The sequence below is a fragment of the Phyllostomus hastatus genome, unplaced genomic scaffold (genome assembly GCF_019186645.2).
Source record: "Phyllostomus hastatus isolate PE091 unplaced genomic scaffold, TTU_PhHast_1.1 phas_contig_948, whole genome shotgun sequence".
NCBI lineage: Eukaryota > Metazoa > Chordata > Mammalia > Chiroptera > Phyllostomidae > Phyllostomus > Phyllostomus hastatus.
The window spans coordinates 9,552,037-9,572,842 of NW_025333993.1; the positions used below are offsets into that span (position 1 = coordinate 9,552,037).

Below are 20,806 nucleotides of genomic sequence, written 5' to 3' on the forward strand. Positions count from 1 at the left end.
TCGCTCCTCCTTGGTCCTGCCGGAGAGGGCGTCTTGGCCCCGTCTCCTATCACCGATGGCAGCAAACCAATACCTGATCTCCCGCTGCTCTACCACCCTGACCACAGCGGCTGCCCGCGGAACTCTGGAGGCGTGGGCACCCCCAGGCTGCGCCATTCCATGCCACGGCCGACGAGCCACACGCACGCAGGGGCCCGCGGAGCAGGCCTCACCCGGAGGGTTGAAAGCCATGAGAATTCTAAAGCCATCTCTGCAGTTTTAGTTTGGACCTCTTCCTGCACCACATCTTTCCCTAACGCCAGCCGAGAAAAGGACGGCTCAGCCCGGCCCACCCACCGCCCCCAAGTTCCCGGTACTGTCCAGGGAAGGGTGGACCCGCAGGGGCTGCCCCAAGTCCCTGCTCCGAACGAGAACGACACGACTATCTGCAACCACAAAAAACAAGAGACGCTCACAGCATCTCCCTTCCCTGAGCGCCTCACAGAGGCCACTGCTGTCCCCTGGTGGCCCCTGCTGGCCCCTGGAGCACACAGACTCCCCTGTTCCCGGGGTGCTGCGGGGCGCGTGGGCCCGGAGGCCGAGGCCCAGAGTGACTGTCCTTGACTGTCCTGCGGGAGGAGCCTGCCCGGGCCGGGGACATGATCGCAGCGCGAGTGTGTTAAGGGCGCTCTCCAGGGACCGGGAACCCTCCTCGGACATTCCGGCAGGAACCCTGCCGAGGGCTCACCCGCACCGCCGGGGGTCTGTGCGGACGGACTGGGGCGCTCCGGGTCGGGGCGGCTGTGTGGGAACGGCATCACCACCACAGGCGCATCCACAGAGGGAGACGCAGAGAGAGAGAGGGAGACCCCGTCCTGTCGCCCTCAGATGCCGGCGAGTGCAGTACCTGCAGGGTGGTGGGGGCCACGCAGGCCGAGGGGCCCTCCCCCCGGGCGGCGGGCTGCTGGGGGCTGCACGCGCGGTCGTCGTGCCCGTAGAACGCCGACTGCACGCTGATGGTGGAGTGCCGCGGGCACTGCAGGTCCAGGCGGCCCCCGTCGCAGGCGTAGGCCGTGTGGTTCTGCAGCAGTTTGGTCAGGTAGCCTGGAAGACAGTCAGCCGGGTGGCCGGGGGCTCGGGGGCCACTGCTCCCTCCCCCCTCCCTGGTTCGGAGCAGGCGGACCTCGGTCCCCCCGGGGCGGGGGGGGGCTGGTCGGTCGGGAAGACGCGGCCGAGGACACGGGACACCAGACCGGGCCTGGAGCGGGGCTCCGGGGGCTGGCGTCACTGCTCCCGTCTGGGTGGGACACCCTGGTCTGCGATGGCCCGTTGGCAGGCCCGGGGGGGCCCAGGGTCACGGCGTCCGGAAGCAGGGAAAGCTCTGGGCAGGTGCCCCTTCAACAGGTGGCTGCCTGTCCGCAGGAGACTCAGGTGCTCGTGTGCACCGGCTGGGCCGGGCCACCACCCCGCAGTGAGAGGGGGCTGGTTTATCTTAGGGGCCCGTCCTGGGCCCGCCTGGGCCCTGGAAAGGGAGCAGGCAGGACCCCCAGCCCGAAGTGAGGGCCTGCTCCGAACAGAGGGGACAGGAAATATGGGGGCTCCGCTGTGCGTCAGAGAGTGTCCCCCAAAATGCTCAGTGACCACCAGTGCCCTCAGAACGTGCCCTTATTGGGCAATGGGGCCGTGGCAGGTGCAGTGAGCCGAGTGCAGCCGCCCCGGGGTGGGACGGGCCTGCAACACAACGTGACCAGTGCACTTCTGAGAAGGGAAGAGACGCAGAGGGACGGCATGCGAAGGCCGAGCGATGTGGCCGCGAGCCAGGGTGCACCAGGCCGGCGCGCAGCCCCGAGAGTGGCACAAGGCCCGGAGGGACCGTCCCCTGGAGCCGCCCAAGCCCGCACGGCCCCGCCGACACCTTGGTTTCAGGCTTCGGGCCCAGCGCCCTGCCCCGCCCTGCTGCTGCTCCATGGGTGGGGGCCAGGCAGGTGGCGGGGGGGGGGGGCGGGGGGCAGGGAGGGGGCAGGGCAGGGCAGGGGGGGGGGTGCTGCTGGGCTCTTTCTCAGAAAGGAAGGAGGAAGGTCCGGCCGGAACGTGGATTCCTTCCCTCCGCCTCACACCTCGGGAGGTCGGCGGCGCGGCGACCTGGAGGGCAGCCAGGGACTTTCTGCCGAGGTGAGCGTGGGAGGCGGCTGGCAGCCCTGGGCCCGAGGGGGCGGGGGAGCTGTGGCCACAGCCTCGGAACTGCCCATTTCCCACGCAGACGGCCTCGCGCGAGTGGCTCCGGCCGGGTCTCAGGCCTTCTCAGGACCGCTATTCCCGGCACCCGCGCCCAGACCAGCCACCCCCTAGCCCCCCTGGAGGTCGGGGTCAGAGGTCCCAAGCCTGTCTGGTGTGGGGTCGTCCCACGGGCGGCCCAGAGCACCCCGAAGGTGCAGCGGGGTGCGCTTGCCGGCCCCACGCGGGAGGGCTGTCATCAGACGGCCAGGGAACCAGCCGCCCACCCCGTGTCAGGCCCACACGGGGAAGCGACGTCCCCCCAGTGGCGCCAGGCAGCAGGCACGTGAGTCGGGGTCCTGCTCAGAGAGGCCGCGTCCCCACTCTGCGTCCCCTGCCAGGCTCCAGGAGGGGCCAGGCAGAGACCCCTGGTGGCCCCGGGCGGGCGGTCAGTGCTGTCCCGCAGGGGACACAGGTGGGTCCTGATAGAGCTGTGACCTGGGAAACCTCTGGGGGCCTCCTCTGTGGGACCCCAGGACCGCGTCCCCCCCACACCAGGAGCACGACGGGGTTCCCGTGAGGCTGCCCCCAGGCCAGAACCCGGGGCTGGTGCTCCCCCCACCGCCTCGAACCTCTTCGAACTCGCAGCCGAAGCGAGCCCGTCGCCCACCCCCGCAGCACGCACTGGGGGGCTCGCAGACCGAACGGGGAACCACCCCGGGAGTGTGACGTCGGCGTCCCGTCTGGGGTGCGGCCCTGCACTCCAGCCAGACGGGCTCAGGGACGAGGCCGCGGATGGTGGAGCCACAGACGGGTCACGGCGAGAAGGAACCTCCGCCGAGGGGGGCCGCCACCGTCCTTCCCCCTGTCTGCACGCCGTCTGTCCCCCGGGGGCAGGGCTTGGCCTCCACGGGGCCATTGCTCCAGGCGGGTGGCCCCGCCGCCCCGCCGCCCCGCCGCCCCGCCGCCCCACCGCAGTCGTATTCTGACAGAGACAGTCTGGAGGCAGAAGCTCAAGGCGAGCATGCAGCGGCCTGAGATGGGGCTCCCCCTTTTTGCACTCTGAGGGGGCGGGGGGCGCCCCGTCTCAGACGTGGGTCCCCACACGAGGCCGACTTTCCGGCAGTAAAACTCGTTCTCGGCTCCGTCCAGGCCTTTCCTCAAAACCCCACGCCGTGTCCGCCCAATGCAGCTCACCCAGCAGGATGGGGACGGGGGGGAAGGGGGCCCCGAAGTCACAGAAGACGCAAAGGAACCTTCCGAGCCCGCCACTAAGTGGAAGGCGCCAGGGGGGGCGAGGCGAGGCTGCCCGCGATGTGATTCCGGCCGTAGGACCTTCCGGAAAAGTCACAGCCGTGGGGACGTGGAAAGGGCAGTGGCCTCCGGGGTCTGGCTCGGGGGTAGTGTGGGGCGGGGGGCGAGCAGAGGAGGTGCTCGGTGGGACACTGCGGTGGTGGGCACAGCCATTACCCGTTTGTCCGAGCCCGCAGGACACGCAGCGCTGAGAGTGGGCCCCCCGTCAGCCGTGGACTCCGGGTGGCGATGGTGATGATGAGTCAGGACGGGTGCACCGATCGTAACAGACGGAGCGCTCTGGCGACAGCAGGAGAGGCTGTGCGCTGAGCGGGGGGAGGCGGGGGGGGGAGGGGCTCACCGGAAACTGCCCCGCCAGGAGCCGAGAAGGTAGACAACCTCCGGATTGGGCATCTCCCCGGGTGAAGGTAACGCCGGCCGCCCAGCTCGACCTTGAACAAGGGGCCGCCGGCAGCTGACCGCTCCCTGGCTAACACTGTCCGGCCTCCCCACGCGCACATGCGCTCTTCCCAAGGTGCCGCTGGGCGGGGGGGCACACACTCAGACGCCAGTCCTTGGGTTCCCGGCGCTGGGGTCTCTGGGCCAGCTCCAAGGAGACCCTTCTTAAAGACTGACTGCAAGTGCAACGCTTTGTCAGTGGTGCTCTGCAAGGCCAAAGGTCCCCTCAGGTTGGGTGAGTGAAAGGGCTCTGCTTCTTCGCCCTCTTGGCCCGAGTTCTCACACGCGCTGTGTGCGTGGGCAGGTATTGGCTGCCCCGGGAGAATCCGAGGGGCGCTCGCTTCAGAGACCTGCCCTCGAATGTGGGCCAGGGTGGCCTGGAGATGCGCTGGTGACCTGTGTAACACTCTGGGGGGGACACAGGGAGGCACAGGCCCGTCCCCAGCTCCACAGCTCAGGGCCTGGATACGGCTGACATTTACCTCTGAGACCCCCTCTCTCCCGGCTGATCCCCCCACTACGTGTTGGCAGAAGCTTCCATGGCTGGAACGCTCCTCAAAGGGCTAGTCCAGAGTATGTGGGCTGGGAAAACCTCGGAGCAGTCTGAATGCCGACGTCCAGGGTTCTTGTGTTTAAAGGTGCTGAGGGCTTCTCAGGAAACGACCCCCGGAGAGCGGCAGGAACTGTCCTCTGTCCTCAGAAAGACACGGGAAGCTGGTCTGGGGTCGTTGGCCCCCTCACAGTCACAGGGAAACCCATCTATCTGTATAGAGAACCCGGAGCCTGGCCAGGATGTAAGTGACTGACTGTCGAAGAGCCACGGGTGTGTCCCCAAGGGCTCCATGAGAAGACAGGTGTCATGCAGGGGGACAGGAGGCTTGGTGACAAACGAAGCTGGGACGTACGGAGAACACCAGGCGAACTCTGCCCTTCCCCTGCAGGTCTGGTCAGAGCCACAGACTGGCCCCACAGCCCATGAGCAGGGGCGGGGCCTCTCACGCCTGCCTGACCCCGCTGCGCACACGAAACATCGGGGGTGGCGTGAACTAGGTGCAGAGTCCCAGAGGGAGGCTGCGCTGAGCCCCCTTGGGCAGGTCAGTGGGCTGAGCCGCAGGGACCGAGGAGGGCGGAACGCCGCAAGGATGCAGGACCTGCCCTCGGAGCAGGTGGCTGGCGGGAGCAGGGGCGGAGACCAGGGCTCAGACAGGGATTCCCCTGCGGCCCCGTGACTCCCACCTCCCACAGCTGGTGTCCCCGAGCTCCACTGTGGGGGTGAAGTGACATTGCGGGCCCGGCGTGTCCCGCCAGCCACCGCACAACTCGGGTCAGGGGGCTGGCACATCTCGAAGACCCGAACTCACCCAGACCCGTCACCAGTGCCAGGGGTGAGTGCCGGCCCCACCAACCCCATCTGCCCCATCTGCCCCGTCTGCCCCCCCAGCCCCGAGCACTGAGCATCGCTGGCGTGTGAGACAGTCAGCGCGGGCACAAGCGCCTGCACGCAGCTGCCCGGTGGCCCAGAGACGCCCCTGCTGGGACTGGAGAGAAAGGGAGCCTCTTCCCCTTCCCTCCCTCCCTCCCTCCTTTCCTCCCTCCCCCCTCTTCTCGCTCTTCTGTTCAAATAAGGGTTAAAAAGTTACTAACATTCAGAAGAGGTTGAACGGTCTGAAATTCCCCCCTCTTCCTTTTCTAAGGCCACCCCGCCCCCACCTCCCCGCCTGCCACTCGGATGTCCCCGTTTCCCGCCCGGGCTGACGCCGCCTGAGTCACTCGGCACACAGGACGCGGTGCATCAGCCGCGCTGAAGTCCCCTCGTCACCACAGGCCGGTTTCACAACCCTGCTTCTGGGAAGAGAATGGAATTCAGTTCTATTGTCTTCGCCTCCCCCCTTTAAAAAAAAATAAAGTGCCCCCCCCTGTTCATACGCAGATAAGAGACTGCACCCTTTTATTCTCGAATACTCAAAGGTGTTGCTACATGTTTAACGTTCTTTCCCAGAAAAGTGTGTTTTTCCTTTTGTGTTTGCCCAGTGCGTGGAGAGGGTTGGTGAGGGCCCGGGGAGGCCCACGGGCGAGAGGGGTGAGTCAGCGAGGCTGGCGCGGGTCAGGCCCCAGAGCCGATGGAGGGCTCCTGGGGGGCGCCCCCCACCCTGGAGCATTAAGGTCAGAAACAGAGCTTGGACCTCGGTCCCAGCCCTTTCTCTAGCCCTGGGGTCGGCACGGAAACGGGAACCTGGAGGCTGATGAGGACCACAGCGACAGCCATCAGCCTGCCTGCTTCTGAGATTCCCGCGGGGAGTCCCACGGGAAGGGTCAACCCAGGGTCGACCTACTACCGCTCCCACTCGATGAGCTCAGACCCTGGTCCCAAAAGCACCCCGAGGAGGGCAGAGGCGGCCCGAGCGTCCACCCGGGGCCGCGCCCGCGGGAGGGGCACGCTCTCAGTCCCCGAGGTGCCGCGGCCCGTGGACCGAGGGCAGGAGTGACATCGGCCGCCTGCAGGTCCCCCCTTCCAGACCCGTGTGACGCTCCACTCCCTCTCTGTCCGTTGCCGTGTGAGGACGACACAAGGGACAAGGACAGACTCTGGGGACACAGAGGGCAGCAGAGGTGCGTGAGGGCAGCAGCAGCACGGAGCCCAGACTCCTGTCTTCTGACGAAGCCGGACCGCAGCCTGAGCAAGAGACCACCCTCTGTGCTGTGCTGTGCTGTGCTGCCCCCGGAACTCGGGCGCGGCTGGGGTCAGCGGCAGGCGACCCGGCCACCACAGTGGAGCGTGTGAGGAGGAAAGTGACGGGGAGCCCCGACTTTGGAGAAAGGGGGCCCGAAAGGGGGCAGGGACACGGAGCCCCCGAATCCCTGCTGCCTGCCCCACCCTGGTTTGGCCACAGGACAGAGACCCCCGGGGAGACAGCAGGGGAAGTTCACTTTGGTGCCCGTGCAACAAACACCCCGAAGAGGGCTCGTCTTCCTGCAGCCAGGACGCTGGGCGCCGCTTGCCCGGGGCTGCGGGAGCCAGGGCAGGGCTTTCACAGATGTGCGCAGGGCGCCCCCCGGGAGGCCTCCCCGGGCCTCCTCCAGGCCATTCGGAGTGAGGCTCCCAGGCCCCAGGAGGAGGACTTGCTCCTTCGCTCCCAGCGCACAGGAGAACACACAGGCCCCAGGGGAGAGGTCAGTCCACGGGGCCAAAACACCCAGGTCCCAGCTGGCGGGGCCCCGTGGGTGGGGTGTCTTCCTGCACACCGAGAGGTCCCGGGCTGGATTCCCAGTGGGGGCGCAGGCCTGGGGTGCGGGCCAGGTCCCCATCCGGGGTGCACAGGAGCGGCAGCTGATCGTGTGTCTCCCTGCCTCTCTTTCTCCCTCCCTCCCCCTCTCTCTAAAAACAAGTAAAGAGACGTTGAACACATTTCTCGGACCGAGTGTGATCACCATCCTGTGCTCACACTCGCTGTTTGAGTTTGGACCCGCCTGTCTGGCAGGAGCACCTTCAGCCGGAGGTTTCAAGCCCCATCACTGCGCACCGACGCCTGGGCCGGCAGCCGGGTGCCAAGCCCAGAAAGCTGCTCCGCGAGCCCCGTCTGGATGAGGTCCGTTTAAGAGTAACTGGATCGCCCCCCTTCGCCCCAAGCGCCCGCACCATCACTGTTTCTTTTCTTTGGGAGGCAGAGTGACCCCCAAGCCTCAGGGCCACCTGGCGAAGGAGGTATGAGCATGGTGCATTTGATAACTTAATGCAACTTTTTACCAGCACTTAAAACGCAGATATGAAATCTACACTCGATCTTTCCCGCCTGGAACGGGCCAGGCCGGTGGCCCCACCCCCGTTCCAACAAAAGGCTCTCAGAAACGCCCGGGGAGGCTGACCGGCCGCAGGGCCAGGCCCACAGGTGTGGGGGTGTGGGGGCGGGCAGGTGCCTTTCAGCCCCGGGCTGCCGGCTTCCCGCCTGCCCGCTGCCGAGATGCGTGGGCCGATCAAGGGGCTCGGGGCGCGTTCCCAGCGGGAAGGAGGACTCCAGGGCACGCACGTGGGGCTGTAGTCAGTTAATTGGACAATTACACGGGGTTTCGCCGCTCACGGCAGCGAAACTGTTTCTGACTCCAGGGTCGGAGTTGGGGGCGCAGCACGGGAACCTCAAAGAGCTCTGCGGCGTGGTCGCGATGGCTGGACTTGGGGCCAGCGGGCTCTGCTCCCCGAAGCGGTTGCCAGAGCCTTGAAACAGGTGTGAACGGGGGGCCCCGAGGCTGTGCTGGGGAACGGCTGTACCCATTGTCTCTTCCCCAGGGGGGTCGGGGGAACGTTCTGGACAGGTCCGTGCGCGAACCCCTTCTTCGGTGTCGCCCTAAGTTAAAGGCACTGCCAGCATTTCCCACCCCTTGAATTTCACAGGGACGGGGAGGCTGGGCGAGTGTGGAGGCCACAGCTGGGCTGGTCCAGCCCCAGGTTCACGCTCGTCCGAACCAGAGGCCCCGGCACCCCGCACACCGGACCAGGGCCGGGCCGACCCCCCAGCAGGCTCAGCCAGGCACGTGGCCCCAGGGGCCCACGCCCCTCATCCTCGGGGCTCTGGTTCACTCGCCCAGCTCCCCGCCTGCTCTGCCTGGGGACCTCACCCTGCCCTCACCTCACCCTGCCCCTCTCACCCACCATCCTATCTCAGAGACACCACCGCGGCAACGTTCGAGCGGTTACACCCGTCACCACATGCCCGTGACGCCCACTTTGTTTGCCGTGGTCCTGGGCCTTTCCTCTCGCTCCGGGCTCCCGGGCCTCTCCAGGGCGGTGCAGTCGGGGAAAACCCAACCCCGGTGCATCGTGGGTGGGCAGAGGTGAACCCCATGATTCCCAGCATCCGCACCTGCAATTCGCTAACAGGTGTTTGTGAACCCCGAAAACAACGCGTGCAGGGCTCCCCTGGCCGCCCGGGCAGGGAACCACTTGAGGTGCCAGTGAGCCCCTGGCCCCCCCCACCCCCGGGGGACGAGGTGGCGCTCTGCCCTCTCGCCTCAGCGCCTGCGGCCAAGTGTCCTCCTCCTGCTCCATTTCACATTTTGTGAAACAAAATAAAACAGAAAAACACACATACACCTCTAAATGCAGGTAGCGACACGGACACATCTCGGGGACGGGGGGCAGCGGGCGGGGGCGGAGGTCGAAGGGCCCCTGTGCCCGCAGCAGCCGGGACTCGGCTGTGCTCGCTCCTGCCGCTGCTGGGCCGGCACCTCCACCCGGGCGGCGCGCAGTGACAGCAGAGCCAGCCTCACCATCTGAGCCCAGGGCCCCACACCGGCGCGTCCGCAGGGCCAGGCCCATGCCCCCCCCACCTTGCACTGGCGGCGGCCCCGGGGGTGGGGGTCTGTCCCAGGTTCCCCCGAGGCTCTGGCGGCTCCCTAGCTCGAGGCGCCAGAACCCTGGCCTCACGCGCGTTCTCCCGTGCGCACCCGCGTCCCAGTCTCCCCTCCCCACAGGGGCGCGGTCCCTGGGTCGGGGCCCCTCCGTCATTGTCGCCTCCGCCGGCGGCGCCGGTGTCGACCGGCGGTGTGAGGAGCAGACAGTCCGCCCAGCGACAGTGGGAGTTTGGGGAGCTTCAGTGGGCTGCGGCCACCGTCTCCTGGACATTGCGACACTTCTCCCGCAGCCCAGGGGCAGGAGAACACGCGAGGTCAGCGGGGAACAAGGACAGAGAGTGACACGTCCTGAGAATGAGCCAAAGGCCACCGCGGGCAGAGACCGGGCGGCGGAGACAGCGGAAACCGCTCCCAGCCCAGCCGCTGCTCAGGGGGCGCAGGACACCCGGCACCGTGGGTGGGTGGGCGGGTGGGCAGAGAGAAACTCCGGCCCCTCGCGGCCCCACCCAGCACCCTGCTCCCCCCCACGCAGAGAGGGAAGGAAACCCGGGTTCTAATAACTAATGAGAACAGGTGATAGGTTTACCCTGTGGGCGCTAATGGCCTTCCGAGGCAGCAGCCGGGGGAGAAGAGTCTAGCGTTTCTGAAATGATGAGAATCACCTCTGACCCGGAGGTGACGACAGGTGACAGACAGCTGAGTGACAGGAAGTGTCAGGCTGGGCTTCTCAGGAACGGACAGTGTCCCTGGGGCTGGAGTGGGCGCCAGCCATGCCCTCCCGCCATCCCCGGGGAAGGCAGCCGGGGCGGCCAGGCCAGGCGGACTCTGAGGGAGCGGGCTGGTCCCTTCTAGAAGGAGGGTTGAAGAGAGACGTCGTGAACGCACCGCACTGCAGGCAGCGAGCGGCAGCCCTCAGCAGAGCCGCGGGCCGGCAGCTTCCCTCCCTGCCACGTCACCCCGACCCGCAGCCCCTTCCAGCTCCCCCCGCCACGCTCCCCGTCGCTTCACCCCGATTCCGGGCGCAGCCCTGGCGGCACCCTCTGTGGACCAGGTCCCCGGCCGAGGCTCTGGGTTCCGGAACCCGGCCCCGCTCCCCCGCTCCCCCGCTCCCCAAGAACTGCTGTTCTCGGTCGCGTCCGAGCGCGCGTCCTTGAGCTTGCGTTTCGGGGTGAAGGACGTCTTGGCTGCAGCTCAGAGAAAAGCAAAGTGGAGGCCAGAAAACGGGAACGTCTGGGGACCCCGAGGGAGGGCGGGAAAGAGGCCCTCGTGCGATTCTTGCAAACCGTCTGCGTCTGGAGAAGTAGCCCGTCAACAACAGTAGACCTTCCGTAAGTAAACGTGTCGAGAGGTCTCCGAGCGCGCGTCTTCCCGGCAGGCCCCAGCCCGGCACCGCTGGAGCGGCCCCCGGAGACTCCCAAGCGCCAGAGCCCGGGCCCAGCCCGGGGCTCAGACTCAATCCGCCTGCGCCGAGATGCTGCCAGCCGGCCAGGGGAAAGGCGTCCCCGCGGAGAGTCCAGGGTGAGCCCAGAGGTGTCCTGAGCGGCCAGCCCAGCCCTGGCTTTGTCTGGCGAAGGAAGGTTCTGGGCTGGGGGTCTTTCTAGGCCCTCGGTCTCCTCCTCCTGAGAGCTGATCCCGGGGCAGCACAGTTCTGGGCCTGGGCTTGGCCCCATCGCTGGGAAGCTGGGGGACATCCTGGCCAGCCCCTCCCCGAGCCCAGCCTGGGCTCTCCCGGCCGAGAGCCGCCTCGCCCACAGTCCTCTCGACGCCCCGAAGGCGGGTTCTGTCCCGGCGGGGGTGACCCGCCCCCTCCCGTCACAAGAACTGAAGTCGGGGAGGGTTCTCGGCACAGGGGCTGGAGGGGGCAGGAGGACCCCAGTCCAAGCTGCAGGGAGGCCGCGCCCCGGAGGGGCAGCAGAGGCTCCTGCCGCTGGTCCCTCCCAGGGACGGGCCTGGCCTTCGCCAGGAGGTGGGGCCTGAGGCTCCGCCCGCCCCGCCCTCCCCACACGGCGCCCCACCCGGCACCCCCACCCCCACCGCGGCCTCCGCCCAGCTGCAGACCTCTGGACCGGCTCGGGCTCCTGAAACCGCCGCTCCACCCGGGGGCCAGGCCCCACGCGGCCGCTGGGCGCCGAGCTGCGCCGTGCTCGTCGCCCCCGCCCCCGACGCCGCGTCTCCGGGAAGAGCGCGCCCCCTCGCCGTGGACTGTCGCAGACGGGGGCCGACGTTGGCCATGACGCTCCGGGCGCGCGGGGTTAAACGCGACGTGCGGTGGAAACGCGTTTCACCTCTCCTTCTTCTGGGGCGGCCACCGGAATACTCAGCATCCCCCGCGTGGGCGTGGGCCCGACCCTGTTTCTGTGCTGAGGTCGGCGCCCTGTCCCTCGGGCCCTGTTTCCCTGGCGACGCTGCACGACAGTCCAGTCGGGGAAGGTTCCGGCAAGGAGCCCCGCGTGACCGGCTCCCGGGGGGCCGCCACTTCTGCGACGCTGGCGACCCGCTCCCCTGCAGCCCGCAGAGCGCGCGCGCTCCCAGGAAACGCTCGAGCCCCGGGGCTCGCCCGAGGACCCACAACTAAGTTCATTTCCGCCCTCACTCTCGGCCCCGCGGTTTAACCCGACCTGCGAGAGCGAATCACGCACATGGACGTTCTGAGAGGGAAGCTCTCGGTCGACACCCCCAGACGCCACACCCGCCCCCTGATGATTCCCCGTCCCCCGGAAAGAGGACTCGGGCGGTGGAGACAGACGGCACACGAGGCACGCTGGTCAGAGGCCTCACGGCAGCGGGTGACGGGCCTCGTTCCGGAAGGCGCCCCACGGGAGTCTGCAGCCTGGGTTTGGTCCCCACGCCCTTGTCTGACTGCCTTCTGAGGACGAGCGGCCCCTTGGCGTGTGTGCCCGTGTGAGTGTGCATATGTTTGCCTGTGCCATGTGCATGCGTGTGCATGTGCGTGCATGTGTGTGCACCGGACGCTGTCTGCACTCGGGCGTCCCGAGCTGGGTGGGGTGGCAGAGAGGGGTGCCGGTGCAGGGACAGAGGCGAGGAGAGTGGGGTGAGGCCTGGGGGCACCGCCTCGCCCGCTCTCCCTTCTGAAGTTCGAGGCGGTCCCTCTCCACAGCCCGAGACCGCCCCGCGAGGCAGAAATAACGCAGAAGCAGGGCGAACACACCCCGAGCTGCGGGTGAGCAGCCGACTTCACGTCCCAACGCCTCTCCGGAGGGTGTTCCGGTTTGCGGTTACCGACGGCAAATATCCGAAGAGGGGAAGGGCCAAGGACAAAGAGCCACCCACCCGGTGGGGGGGCCGGGGGGGCCGGCGAGACGGCGTGCAGGCGTCCGGAGGCTGGGACCCCCTGGTGCGCCGGGGTGCCTACCTGTGCAGGAGTAGGTGCGGCTGCACAAGGCCGGCCGGCCTGAAGGGGGGCACGGTGCACACACCTCCAGGTTTGCCCAACTCGGCTCTGGCGTTTGAAAAAGCTCCCCCTTCCTCAGGCTCCCAACGCGTGGAAAGCCAAAGGAGGCAAGCTGGCCGGCCTGGCCGAGTTCCTCGGCCCCAGCACGGGGGCCAGCACGCTGTGTGGGGCCTGTCCTGCGCACCCCCGGGCTGCACCCCCTGGGGCAGCAGCACCTCTGGCTGTGACAAATAAAACTGCCTCCAGACGTTGCCGAATGTCCTTGGGGGGGGGGGGAGCACACAATCTCCCTGGACCGAAAGCCAGCACCTCAGACTCGAAGCTGGGCGAGCTAACTTTCCCAGGACAAAGGCAGCCGCGCTATCGGAACCGCCTGGCACCTGGGGTGGAGGGCGGGCCCCCCCCCCCCGCCCCCCGTCTGCCTGGGACAGCCGGAGAGGAACAAAGGCGCCTGAGACAGACAGGCCGGCCTTTTGCCTCCAGATGTGGGTTTATGGCTTTCGGGAGCCATAAAACAATATATTTTAAAATTATCCTGGGAAAACCCCCCCGGGGTGCCTAGCTCAAAGGAAAAAAGGGTGAATCAGAAAAGAGAGGCCTTCGCACTTGAACTCGGGGTTTGAAGAGGCGAACGGACCACGAGGTCTGCTCTGCGACAACCCCGGGCACAGCCACAGCGCGCTGCGAGGGCCTCGGGCCCTCCTCACGCCCCGGCCGTGGGGCCCAAGGGGCCTGCCCTCACCTCACGGGCCTCGTTGGTGCCGGAGGGCGTGTTCAGTCCCTCCAGCCTCAGAGCGCAGGGGTGTTTAAAAACGCCTGTCCCCTAACGCCACCATCAAACTGGCAGAAGGAGGTGCGTCGGCCTGAACTGGACTCCGGCGCACGTATTTTTGACAGAAGAGAGCCAGCAGAGCTGCGCGCACTCCTTCAGCACAGCCCCCCAGAGCTGTACCACCTGGGCTCCGGGTTCCAGGCTGCTGTCTCGCCCCCACCTGTCTCCGGCCGGACGGGCGGAGAGGGGAGGGCCGGTGGCCGCGTCTGCCCGTGCCGGACCACGCGGGGCGCTGATTTATGACTCCCGAGCCTGAGGGCTTCGGGAGCCGCTTCTCGTGAAAGGGGTGAACGGTCTCCTAGGTCGAGAGGAAGAAAGACGGGTGGGGGCAGCGTGCTCCTCTCAGACCCGGACCACTGCCCTGCAGGCTGTCGGGGGCAGGCCGGCACCGGCCCTCACGGACAGAAGGGGCCATTTCTCCCCGAGCCCGCCCCCACACGGCGCGGGAGAGAGGCTCACTCGTAATCGCCAGAGGAATGCCGGCAGACTCGAAGCGGGATTACACTCTATTGTACATACTCGTCCGCGTTCAAGATCTGTTCTGGAGCTCTCCTTCGTTTTCGTCCTCCCTGCGCCCCCGGCCCAGACGAGGCCATCTGTATTCACGGGACACCTCGGGCAGACGTGAAATCAGACAGTTTGCAAACATGCGCTCCAGATCCAGGGGCTGCGCTTGGCATTTCAGCGTTGCCTGGCTCTCGGCGGCGTGTGGACAGCTCCGCCCTCGGCCTGAGGCCCGTCAGTCCGAGGCACCGCTTCCTCCCCACGTTGCTGTGCGGGGCGGGCTCAGCGTCCGCCTCCTGAGCGGGCCCGTGACACGGCTGTGCAGACACGCCGGTACGGGGACGGGGGAGGCCACGCACGGCAGAGCTGCCCGGGAGGCCTGCGGACGCACTCCCGAGCCCTCGCTTCCCGGCTCTGTGGTTTGGATCCTCGTGGAGAACGTGACCGGCCACGCCTGGGAGTCATCCTCCAACTCCGGTGTGCGGCCCGGAGCCCACGGAGAACCCACTGAGACGCGAGTTTTCCCAGGGCGGGACTGACCCTCCGAGTCGCCGGGGGCCACACGTAGCCCAGCCTCTGGCACCAGAAAGACTGGACACTTCCTGTCCTGTCACACCCAGTCCCCACCGGGCAGTCGCCTGGGGAGGCGTCTCGGGCGCCCCGGGCTGGAAGCCATCCCTCAGCAGGAGCGCTCCGCTGAGTCAGCTGCAGGGCGAGGCATCTTAGGGGCGCCCCCCTCGGGGCGAGGGGGAGGACGGCACGGCCTCAGGGGGGAGACGGCGGGGTGTCGGGGAGGGGCACGAGAAGTCGTGCCTTTGCTCACCACCCCCGTCCTCTGTGTCTGTCTTTCCTCCGAGACTCAGTGTCCTTCTCCATGAAGCGTGTCCTTCAGCAGCTCTCTCGGCACGGACTCATTGCAGTGAGCACGGCTACTCTGGCTCAAAGGCAGTTTAGCTAGGTATGCAGTTCTGCGTTGCTAGGTGCTTCCCACACTCCCCCCGCCCCCCACCCTCCGAATCCGGAAAATATTTCACTGGCTTCCGGCGCTCACTGTTGTTGCAAAGACTTTATAAAGAACGTTTTTCTCTCTTTGATTATTTTAAGACTGTCGCATTGTTTTTAGTTTTTTATGGTTTCCATAAAATAGGTGTACATTTATTTTTATTTCATTGGCTTGGAATGTTGAATCGAACTTTTTCATTAATTCTTGAAAACTGACTCCAGAATAGTATCGGTTTGAGGGTTGCCTCTCTCTTCTTCTTCCTGCTCCCCCTCTTTCTAGAATGCTGGTAAACGCTGAACCTTCATTCTCTCCTCCATGACGTATAAACTTTTTTCTCTGTATTTTTTTTTCAGTCTTTGCCTCTTTTGCTGCGTTGTGGATAATTCCTGCAGCTTTACTTCCCAGTTCACTGTTTCTCTGTTCACACAAGTCTACTCTGTCCACTCAGCACTTAGTTTCAGTGAATATAGTTTCCGTTACTACAGTAGTATTAGTATGGTTAGTAGATATATTTGCTTCTTTTTCAAAAACGCCCACTCTTTCTTTACAGCCTTTCATGGCTTCTTCATGTTGTAGATTCCCTCTTTTATTTATGTATGCTCGTTTTAAATTCCCTCCGTTATGTTTACGGCTGTTCTTACTGCTGACGGCTGCTCATACACACACTGCAGTCTGGGACCACGAGCTCCTGCCGGCGGGATTTCACCGCTGAGAACCTCGTGAGGTTTGTGTTGGTGCCGTTTCCATGCACAGAGTATTTGTGCGTCTGGCTTTGCCAAGCGCCCTGGGGCACAGCCAGCCCGGGACGACTCGGGGATCTTCTCGGCTGGGACTTCCTGGTACAGGGGACGCGCATTCAAAACCCGGGCCACTGAGAAGGCAGGCCTGTGGGGACATATTCTCAAGGGAGGCTGTTTTTCTCCTGCAACCCCGGGCCCAGGCTGAGACAAGTTTCCTGGTCGTCTTTCTGGGCAGGGAGGCTGATCTGTTTCTCCCCCACCTTTTTATGAGCGTTCGGTCCTGCCCGGGCCCTGGCTGTATATGGGAATCCTTACTCCAGGGCCCCCTGCACGCCGGCCTCAGGCCTCGTCCCTTGCCCTCAGGGTCCTGTGAAGTCCTGGTCGTGAAGGCCGTGGAAAGGCCCCGGTGCAACCGCAGGGTCGGTGCCAGCTGACCTCTCCGTGCCCGGCGTCCTCTTCATCTCTGTCCCTCGGACGGGACTTGTGTTTGGTTGCTTGTCCCCGCGTTTAGAGAGTCTGTTGGGTCCCCCTCAGCAGCGGCGGCCGGCGTCCTGTGGGAGACGGGGTTTCAGAATGCCCGTGTCGCCACGCGTCCAGAACAGACTGCGGGTTCTGCGCTGGGATCAGTTGGCAGGGGCCGCCCGGCGAGGCTTCGGACAGGGTGTGGGGCGGACAGAGCCTGCAGGTCCGAGGGGGGCGGGGCCAGCAGATTAGAAGGTCAACCTCACAGAGTCGGCATCGCTTTCAATGACTCGTCATTTACTCGTTTTAGTACGAGACAATCTGCCTGGGTTCAAAGCCCCCCAGATAATGACTCAACCTCTCTTTGCCTTCACTTCTTCAGCTCGTTGTAATAGTCTCCGCTTCGTAGGGCTGTGAGGGTTTAGGTGAGTCAACAATAAACACGAAGTTCTCAGACCCGCATCTGGTTGCGGCCTGTTCCATGTGCTTGATACACTGAGAGTGTTTCTAACTCACCAGCTTGTCTTGCTTGTGCAAAGGGGAGCCGAGTACAGAAGTCACTGTCCGTGTCAGGCCAGAGTGTTAACCGAGATGGGGCGGACCCAGGGGCTGGCGAAGGGGTGGCAGAATCAGGGACCCCCTTTGCCCCCCTGGGGGGAAGGGAAGCTCAGAGAGAACAGGCGAGTGACGTGGTCGGCCACCCTTCCCATCTGAGGCTCTCCCTCAAAGGCTAAAATCTTGGCACATCTCGGTTTGTGTTGTTAAGGACAGCACCCTCCTTCCAGAAAGCGATAAACACATCAGCATCGTTAAACCAGAGACCTGGTATCATACGATTTCAGAGTTCACTCGCCCCTGCCCTCCAGGCCCATTCCTCAGCTTGAACGATAAGAGTACATATTTGTGAAACCACACAGGTGCTAGGTTCGAGTCCTGCCTCTACATCCCGCTAGCAGTGGTGGGAGGGGAGTCTGGCCGAGTCAGGGGGCAGGCGGTTACCAAAGGAACAGAAGTTGCCCCACACACATCACCCCCAAGGGGTGCCTTTTCAGGAACTTGGCAGGTGCTGACGGGGTGCCTGGGAAGTCCGGTGGTCTCTACATCTTTAAAAGCATGAACCCATCAGGGCAAACATTTTGAGAACACATCTCTAACATATGTACATTTACTTATAAATCATGTACTGTTCCACTGTAAATTTACATGTTAATCATAAGAAAAACAGCTCCTCTTTTAAGATGGAAAAGAAAAGAACAGAAGCTGAAGCCCATCCCTCTCGCACCCACGGGGTGGCCAGGGGCTGGCCTCCTCTCTGCAGGGAGTGAGACCAAGACTCTGGAGGGAGGAACCGGAAAAGGTCAAGGTCAGCCTGCTCCGAGCCCAGCCGAAACGGTGCTGGGCGCCCCAGGAGCTCACAGACGGTGCCCACACGCGCACCCACACGGCCCGGCTCCCCAGCGGGGCACCTCGGGAAGTCAGGCCCCCACCCTGAGGCCGGGGCTCATGCTAACCTATGGCTCAGGCCCACCCCCGCGGGTTCCTGTGAGGGGACACCAGGCTACATGGGGCTCAGCTGATTTTCGCCGCCTCCCTCCCCCCAAACCCTGGCCAGCCTGCCCTTCCCAGGAGCCATCGCCGATGGGACCACCGGCCTGCCCAACTCCTCTCCGCCATGGGACACTGTCCCACATGGTTCCTTTCCACGGGAACAGCCTGGCAGGCTCAGGCGCGTGGTCTCCCCCTGTCCTCTGTGGCAGCTGGACAGCCCCTCCCAACATTCAGTGTGTTCGTCTTCGGTTCAGGCCAGCTTTTCAGGCCATAGAAGTTTTGAAGGTGAAGACAGTCCCTGAATGAAAGGACGAGGTGACACGTGTGTGCCCTTACACGTGTGTGCCCTTACATGTGTGTGCATGTGTGTGCTGGGGTGCAGTGACAAATGCACAGCTGGGACAGTGCCATCCTGGTCTCCCTGGCCGGGAGCGCAGGGGGGAGTGAAGGGACACCGGTCACACCCACGTGCCTGTGGACAGGCTGACGCACCTGAGAGCGGCAGTTCTCTACTCCGGCCGGCACCGGCGCGGCCGGGGGCGGGGGGGCTTTAAAATAGAGGCCAGCGCCCGCTTCTCCCAGACCAGGGAAATCAGAGGCTGGGGGGCTGTTGAGCAGTCCCCCCAGTTTAGATGCAGGCGACTGCAGCAGGCAGCCCGGGCCAGGGCCAGGGCCTGCCGTGCATCCGAGCAGACCGGAGAGGCTCACGGCCTCTTCAAGGGGCAAGTCTGTTGCCCCCACGGGGACCTACTCCCACCCCTCAACCCGAGATCAGTCGAAATGCCGTTTGTCTACACTCTGAAACTCTTGGCCAGCGCCGAAGGAGCCAGCTTCATTTGCCCGGTGGCACACACCTGCAGACGAGCACCCCACCTCGCTGGGGCCCCCGAGGGCAGGGACAAGGGCGCTGGCCGCCGGGCAGTCACCTCGGTTTGAGGTCTGGGGACGTTCGGGACAGGGGAGGCTTTGACAGCCACCTGCTTGCTCTCCTTGGTCCTCATCTCCTCGCCACCGCCTCCCACATCTGCGGCCACGCCCCACATATAAACACGCGCTCACGGCCCCCATGGAGGAACCCAGGTGGGAACAGGACGGTTTCCCACCCTTTCCCCGCCACCCCCACCCGCTCCGAAGCCCACCCATCACTTCGGCCTTCCGTGGGAAGGGAGAAAAAGAATGGGGGAGAGAGAATAAGAAGCAGGGAGAGGAGACCCTGCCTGCCCTCCCCAGAGAGAAAACAGGGATTAAAACCAGCAAAAACAAAACAAAATGAAAAACCCCCTGAACAATAACAGAGGGACGGGGAGCTCTGCGCAGGGGCACACGGAAGCATGGCTCTTGGAGGCTGGGCCAGAGGCAGAGGGAGGGGCCCTTGCTACTGACGGCCGGGACCCAACGGGACCCCTTCCTCCCCTGGGCCCACGCCCCTGCTGTCTGGGCAAAGCTGATGCTGATGCTGTCGTTCCTTTTCTTCTTTCTTTAAATCCGTGATCAGTTTCGACCCCTCAAGCCAAACCCCCATGTGGGAGTGCAGTCCAAGCCCAGAGCCCCGCGCCAAGGAGGAAAGTGGGCGGACGCCCGGGGCCCCTGAGCGTGGGAGGAGGGACCAGAGGCCCTGGTTCCGCACGACCTGCCGGGGCCTCCCTGGGATGTGTCGTTAATGCGGCGACAACAGGTGGCTTTCCAGCGGCCCTGGCAGTGCCTCGGGGTCTTCAGGGACGAGGGAGAAGGGGCGTGGGGAGGCTGCCTCCCAGCAAGCTTGGAGGCGGTCAGCACAGGTCACGAGCAGCGCACAGGGGCAGGGGCTCCCTGCAGCCTCTGGCTTATTACGTGGGAGATGCAAAGCTGGAATCCCCAGGGGAAAAGAAGTCAGTGGCCCAGGAGGAGGCCCCCGCAGAGCCGCAAAGGCTGAAGTGACTTCCCCGATGCTGGCTGCGAACCTCCTGACGGGCCCTGTGCCGCACGGACAGCCCCAGCCCCAACACTCCAGCACCCTCTCTCAAGGGGACACGCCGTTCTTCCTCCACCCCGTCCTCGCAGGATAAAGGGGGTCCCAAGCTCCCCCAGCCTCCCCGGTTTCAGGGTCTGATGCTCCCCTCGTTTGGAAAAGCAGGTGCCTGCATTGCCCACGCTGCTCTCCCGCGCGGATTTACAACTGTACGCCTCCTTGGGGGGACAGGCCACAGCCACACTCGCGTGTCCAAGTGCACAGGGAGGAGCAGGCCAGCCTACCCCCGGGGGGCAGGCACCAGGCCTTGCGGCCCCTGGAGTGGGGTGGGGGTGGGGGTGGCGTCAGGTGACCAGACCCCCTGCCTGGACTCAGTGGTTCCACTGAGCGCCCGGCCTGTCGTCTCTGGAGCTCAGGGGTTTTGCTCGAGGCCGAGTTTCACGTGGTGAGGAGGCCCCTAAAGGTTCGTTAAGGTTCAGGTCGAATTAATCAGCTTTGAGAGGCTGCATTTACTCCCCAAGCCTTTTCTAGCGTTTTGCGATGCCACACAACATAGGATTTGGACCTCAAGTTGAGTGTGTCTGCGGTTCGGGGGGACGTTGGTTTTCTGTTCTTCCCCCCAGGAGGCCCCCCGACACTGCCTCCACAGTCTGGGGGTCTCTGCAAGGCAAGGCTGTCGGGTGAATCCAGCAACACCACCCCTACCGCCGGCCAGGAGTTTCAAACCCTGGGCCGGGGGTTCCCACCGAAAGCTGAAGGAAGTTCCTCTCCCTCCCCACGCGTGTCATTCAGAAAACACGCATCAAAGCACGCATTTCCCGGGGGGGCGGCCTCCCCGTGGGGTAGCTCAGGTTCTCACTCTGAACAGGTGCCACATGGGGGCACGCCCACGCTTGGGTGGTCGCCCCCGGACGCCACCAGTGTCTGTGCCCGGCGCACACGGTCGAAGGGGCACCGCGCAGGCCCCCCAGAGCAGTATTTGTCCAGCTGCGAGTGTCCCCGAAAGGGCCCGGCGACGCTCAGTTCTCTGCTCACGGCACGCACGGCCTGCGGCGGCTGGGTTCGG

At 65.1% G+C, this 20,806-nt stretch overlaps 1 protein-coding gene and 1 long non-coding RNA gene across 7 annotated transcripts in view; one reads left to right on the top strand and one right to left on the bottom strand.

Moving 5' to 3' along the window:
• Positions 1 to 20,806, bottom strand: part of EVA1C (eva-1 homolog C) — a 46,610-nt gene that overhangs the window by 23,832 nt on the left and 1,972 nt on the right. For 5 of the 6 annotated variants that reach the window (XM_045852681.1, XM_045852679.1, XM_045852682.1 and 2 more), the window contains exon 2: positions 887 to 1,083. The exons of the other annotated variant lie outside the window; for it this stretch is intronic. In XM_045852681.1, the coding sequence (XP_045708637.1) occupies positions 887 to 1,083 (197 nt within the window). The remainder of the gene's footprint in view (positions 1 to 886; positions 1,084 to 20,806) is intronic. 6 annotated transcript variants of the gene reach the window in all.
• Positions 3,148 to 5,861, top strand: LOC123828094. The gene is made up of 4 exons (XR_006787420.1): positions 3,148 to 4,739; positions 4,887 to 5,039; positions 5,191 to 5,330; positions 5,640 to 5,861. It is a non-coding gene; the product is annotated as an uncharacterized LOC123828094 (long non-coding RNA).